This window comes from Hemiscyllium ocellatum, chromosome 29 (assembly GCF_020745735.1).
Source record: "Hemiscyllium ocellatum isolate sHemOce1 chromosome 29, sHemOce1.pat.X.cur, whole genome shotgun sequence".
NCBI lineage: Eukaryota > Metazoa > Chordata > Chondrichthyes > Orectolobiformes > Hemiscylliidae > Hemiscyllium > Hemiscyllium ocellatum.
In genome coordinates, this window is record NC_083429.1 from 23,829,286 (window position 1) to 23,835,285 (window position 6,000).

A 6,000-nucleotide genomic window follows, 5' to 3' on the forward strand; every position below is an offset into this window, starting at 1 on the left:
CTCTCTCTGTCTGCCCTCCCCTCTCTCTGTCTGCCCTCCCCTCTCTCTGTCTGCCCTCCCCTCTCTCTGTCTGCCCTCCCCTCTCTCTGTCTGCCCTCCCCTCTCTCTCTGTCTGCCCTCCCCTCTCTCTCTGTCTGCCCTCCCCTCTCTCTCTGTCTGCCCTCCCCTCTCTCTCTGTCTGCCCCCCCCTCTCTCTGTCTGCCCCCCCCCTCTGTCTGCCCCCCCCTCTCTCTGTCTGCCCCCCCCTCTCTCTGTCTGCCCCCACCTCTCTCTGTCTGCCCCCCCTCTCTCTGTCTGCCCCCCCCTCTCTGTCTGCCCCCCCTCTCTCTCTGTCTGCCCCCCCTCTCTCTCTGTCTGCCCCCCCTCTCTCTCTGTCTGCCCCCCTCTCTCTCTGTCTGCCCCCCCTCTCTCTCTGTCTGCCCCCCCTCTCTCTCTGTCTGCCCCCCCTCTCTCTCTGTCTGCTCCCCTCTCTCTCTCTGTCTGCCCCACTCCCTCTCGCAATCCCTCTTCCTCTCCCTCTCGCTCTCGCGCTCTCTCTCTCTGTCTGTCTGCCCCCGCCTCTCTCTCTCTCTCTCTCTGCCTCTCTCTCTCTCTCTGCCTCTCTCTCTCTCTCTGCCTCTCTCTCTCTCTGCCTCTCTCTCTGTCTCGCTCTCCCTCTCTCTCTCTCTCTCTGTCTGTCTGCTCCCCCTCTCTCCCCCTGCCCCGCTCTCGTTTTCGGGGTGGCATGATGTTTCAGTGGTTAGCACTGCTATCTCACAGTGCCAGGGACCTGGGTTCAGTTCCAGCCTCTGGCAACTGTGCAAACTCCACTCAAACATTCTCCCTGCGTCTGTGTGGGTTTCCTCCCACAGTCCAAGGTTATGCAGGTTAGGTGGATTGGCCATAGTAAGTTGTCTGTAGTGACTAGGCTAGCTGGATTAGCCATGGGAAATGCAGCGTTAGAGGGATAGGATAGGGGGTGCTGGAACTGATTGGTATGCTCTTTGGAGGGTCAGTGCAGACTTGATGGGCTGATTGGCCTCTTTGCATCCTGTCAGGATTCTGAGGTGCATTCTCAAGATCTCCCTCCCTCTTTCTTTTTCACCCTTTTTTCCTTTGTTTCTCCTCTCGTTTCTTCCTCTGTCTTAACCCACATAGTTACCTGTAGTTAGACCCGTTACAGATTTTATAAACACTCCTTAGGTTAATGTTATGGTTTTAAACTTTTTTCATTTACGGAATAATAATCCGTTAGTGGATCAGGAAGCCAGGATTCCCTGGCTGCTTTTGTTATGCCTCATTGCATTCCCAAATCCAGACACTGATTCACTTGTACAGGGCCTGCTGCATAGTGAGTGAGACCAACCAATTTATAAATTAAAATTTTCTGCTTCTTACAATTCAAATTCCTTTACCTTTGCAATTGTTCTTGGTTCAACATATCCAATTTGGAGATTTTTGAAGCTGTAAAATATTGCTGAAAAGAGATTCTTTGTCATAGCTTTATTATTTGATATTTCACTCAGGACAATTTGCAAGAATACCACATTAAAAAAAAAGTTTTAAACTGCACAGAAGGACAGTATGTGTCATGGCATGCATTAGTAGGAGCATTCTTCACAATCTGTGCCCTACCAGTTAGTCTACTTGCCAACCATTCGATGTTTTTGAGTATAAATGTTTCTATTTGAATTGGAATTCCTGAGTTTCCAGAACAGGGCAGGATCAATCACAGATTTGTCTGTTTTTAGCAATGCTCAAGTTCTGTATTAATGAGTGTTCACAGAAGATGGAAAACATCATACTTTGCTAGGTGATTTGTGCTGAGGTTGATGATCCCTTTTCTCGAGACCCAGTTCTGTTAGTGTATTGGAAAGCCAGTTTGTTGTGGGTTTTTCCACAACACAGGAACTCTCAGCGTTACTCCACTCTGGAGAACTGTCACTTAAAAGGCCAGACTAGTGCCTAATGGAGTGCTGAGACAACTGTTGTAAGGCTGTCCTCCTAGAATAATGCTGGGGACCGGGGGGAAATGGAGGCAAGGAGAGAGAATGCCCTGATGGTGCCTGGGAATAGATTGGAGCTGTAGCCTAACTGGAGGATATAAAGACGAGAATCAAACCTGCCCAGTTTCTTGCTCCTCTTAGATTTTGGATTTAACAAGAACCAATTTTCTTTGTCTACCATTAGGAGAAATGGGGATGATTTAAAGTGTTATAAAGGGAAACAGAAGAGTCTTCCTTTTGCTCCACTCCAACGTTCTGATCATTCTTATCAGACAACGTTCTCCTGTGCAGATGGCTTTAAATGGTTAATTATTGCTACGTGGGCATATTCTGAATATCATCTTCCCCATGAACCACCATCTCCTTTTTTTTAATGTAGGCTGGCTTGAAGTAAAACTGATAGTTGATGTTATTTACAGGAGACAGTAATCCTATTGGTTTAGCCCCTGGGGTCACTCTGCTCTCCTATTGAATGGAAATGGTTTGGGCGCTCGAGCAGATGGTGTTAACCTGGGTTCTCTGGGCCCACTCCAAACCCGCATCTCTCTCTCAGATAGCTCAGTATTGGATTTCACTGGGATTGGGAGCTCATGGGCAGAATGTTTTCACATTATTTCATATTAATTGTTTTTCTCTGGCTCTTGTTCAGCTGTTGAGCAGACTGGTGTACAAGGAAGTTCGAGGCTGGTGTGGCTACCCCATGCGGCTGAGAAGGTAAGAATGAAGCCCTTGGTGTGCAGTTTTGGCTTGAGAGTCAGCCTGTGTTGTGTTGATTCTGGAGTTCTTTGACAGCAGTCTGTCACACTGACTCAGTGTTTCAGTAGACAGACAAGTTTACATTTCCTTTTTATCATATGATAAAATGAGACACTTCACTCACGTGCTAAATTCCTCTCCTAGCCCACCCAATCATCATTCATTTTTAAGAGTCTGGGCTACATTTCTGTGGTTCCTTTCTTTAAGGCAATAAGCTGTACTAGTGTGGCTGCTCTCAGCAGTGTCTGGGGAAGCTGATGTTTTTTCCTGGAAACTTGCCAGTGTTCTCAGGGAGCCAGTGCTGTTTGCTCTTCTGAAAAAGCAGAGAACGATAACTAGGCGTGTTCGTCTCGCGTTCCCCATTTTATGGCTCCCAATAATGCTGCCAGTGTTTGGGATTTTGTAAAGGAGATCCCATTTGAAAGTGAGACTGTGCTCCTTCTGAAATTTTTGAGTTCTGGTCTCCTGATATGTCTATGCTGCTTCATTCAAATGTTGTCCTTTTTTCTGTTTATGTATTTAAGGGTAATACTTAAGCCATTCCTGTCAAACTGATCATGTAACGTCTATTTTTTTTGGTCAGTGTGAATTGTTTCCTTAGCTTAACATGAGAATACGGGCTCTCTAGCTCCCTCTGTGCAAGGGAGTGTTCCACTCTATTGGTTTAATAAACTTGGCTTTTGGGAGTCAGGCCTCCCTCTAGACTGCATCCTTTCAGTTAAATCACTGTGAACAATCTTGACTCCATTTGCCTTTTCTTTTTGTTTTGTTTTTGTTTCTTGGCTGCGTGTCCCTTTTGACTGACCTTGCTCTTGACTTGAGAAATCGAATAAAGCCCCAATCTTGTCTTTTTTTTTCCTTTTTTGGTTTCAAATGTTCCCCTGCCTTGTGTGTGCAGTGGTGCCTCCTGTCATCAGCCCCAATGGCCTAGTTCTAACTTCAAGGTTACTCCATTGTGTTCTGGACTATCCCACCAGAGCAAATGGGTTTCTTTTCTCTCTTTCAATTCCTTTTCATCATCAGCACAGCTGGAAAATTCCTTTTAATCTTTTAAACAAGTGAATAAGACACTTATTTCATGCAACCTAAAAGGATTATTTCAACTTTTCGTTTGTATGCTCCAGTTCTCACGTGCTTTGCAAAGTGGATTTTTGCTTGCTGTATAAGGAATCTTGAATTGATTTTGCAATTGCAGGTGTAACTGGTGTCTTAGAGTAGGATACCTCTTGATGGGAGCCCTTGACATACAAGGTAGATTTAGCATCGAGCTGTACAAAGTAAAGCAGGAGATTTGGATGGCACCAACTCCCCTGGACTCTGAAGCACTTGCGGATTTTTGCAGAAGTGCTGCTTTAGAAAAATTTGAAGGAATGCTTTGTATTGTCCTTGGCTTAGCAATGCATGACCTCATTGGCAATCAGCTTAAATTCCATTTTGTGCTGCTTTTTCTTAGCTAGGGGAGGTAATGGAGAGGCAGCACTCTGCGCTTTCAGTAAGATGTGGGCAGCGATTTGTACTGGAAATGGGTTCTGTGCAAGGACCGAATCAGCTGCTGCTCCTTTCTGCACCATAGGGACTGTATGAGAGGCACTGACCCTTGGAGCATCCCACCCAGATCCCCGTAACCCTGCATTTCCCATGGTTAATCCACCTAGCCTGCACATCCCTGGACACGATGGGCAGTTTACTGTGTCCAAACCCCCTAACCTCAGCATCTTTTGGACTGAGGGAGGAAACCAGAGCACCCAGAGGAAACCCGCACAAGCAGAGAACATGCAAACTTCATGTTGCCCAAGGCTGGAATCCAAACCAAGGTCCCTGACGCTGTGAGGTATCAGTGCTAACTGCTGCCCATGAGCAGCTGAACTATTAAGATTTGTCAAAATAAGGTGCTAGAGACCTGATGGCACTGCTCCTCAAAAGGACATCACCTTTTACTGGAGGAATTTAAAAGGCAGGTGCGGTGGAAGCAAAGAATGGAAGGTAAAACTAAAGACGAAGAGTGCTGTAGATTTAAGTCTGTGTTTAGCACTAAACCGCATAAATTTCTAACTCCTCTTCCCCTCTTTTTTGCTCTGTAGGTTTAAGGAGTTCTGATTTAAGAATGCTCTTCAGAGAAGTTCCTAAATGAGACCAGGAGACTATATTTATGTGGGTTAATTTAATACTTTGGAATAGGTATGGAGCTTTGAAGCCATCGATGTGTGGGAGTGAGCTCTCTCGATCCAGTGCAATGAAGAATAATGAGTCTCTTTAATCTCTCGCATCCCTCCCAGAGACTAACATCAGAAAGAGATTAAAGTCCTCTCAGCTTTGAAACTGTCAATTAAATTTTAGACTCTCTATTGAAGATTGCCTTCCAATTGATGGTGAAAAGGACTTCATTTGACAGCAGAATCTGTGTCTGATGTACTGTCTTTTATTGTTTTAAAATGTATACCATTTGTATAATCTTTTGTTTCCCAGCTCAGTGTTTTTAACAATTAGCTTCAAAAATCAAACAAGCTTTTGATTTTCTTTTTTATTTATTCAGGGTTTTTTTTTATTCAGTCTCTTTCAATTTTTCCTATTTGTGCTGCAGCTTGAACCAGTTTAATTGGCTCTTCGCAAGGATTGTGAGAGAGAACCTTGCTGTCTCCCTTTCCCACTTGGGAAAAGAGAGTGCCTGTCAATGAATGCACCAACTTCTTAATAGTACTCCTTGTTTTAAAAGGGAAAATAAATGTCAAGGGTGTATGCCCTGTGGTGCAGCATCTTGTACTTTTTCATGTTTTCCTTTTTACTATGCACACGCTGCAGTGATCTGATTGACATGAAGCTGCTTTAATGCTGTCTGAAGCCACAAAGGCCAATGGTTATGCTATTCTTAGATGATCTCACACGGACAGGCGCGCAAAGATGTTGTTGCACTCTTGCACTCCACAGACCATAAAGACTCCAGATAGGAAAAACAAAACCCTGGAAATTCTGCAGTTCAGTGGTCTGAGTACAGACTGAAACATAGTGCCTCGACCAATGACCTTTCTTCAGAACTTGCACCTGCAATCTTAAGTGTTTCTTGCCTTTTAATTCCAGACACATCCACTGAGCCTTTCCATTACACCAGCAACTCGTGTAAAACATAAGATTTTGGAGGGTAAACTCTCATGGATTGTAATGGTCCATTTTCCGGTTAACTTCATAAGTTTGCTACATTTTCAGTGTGTGCAATTTCGATTAAATTACGTTAAGACATTATATAATTTAGACAGATGAGGAG

General features: G+C 44.7%; 1 protein-coding gene across 2 annotated transcripts in view; it reads left to right on the plus strand.

Annotated features, from left to right (window-relative positions):
• slc37a2 (solute carrier family 37 member 2) overlaps positions 1 to 5,494 on the plus strand; it is a 64,612-nt gene extending 59,118 nt beyond the window's left edge. For both annotated transcript variants that reach the window (XM_060846770.1, XM_060846771.1), the window contains exons 17-18: positions 2,635 to 2,699; positions 4,823 to 5,494. In XM_060846770.1, coding sequence (XP_060702753.1) covers positions 2,635 to 2,699; positions 4,823 to 4,838 — 81 coding nt within the window. In that variant the 3' untranslated portion in view covers positions 4,839 to 5,494. The remainder of the gene's footprint in view (positions 1 to 2,634; positions 2,700 to 4,822) is intronic.
• Positions 5,495 to 6,000: the final 506 nt, after the last annotated feature.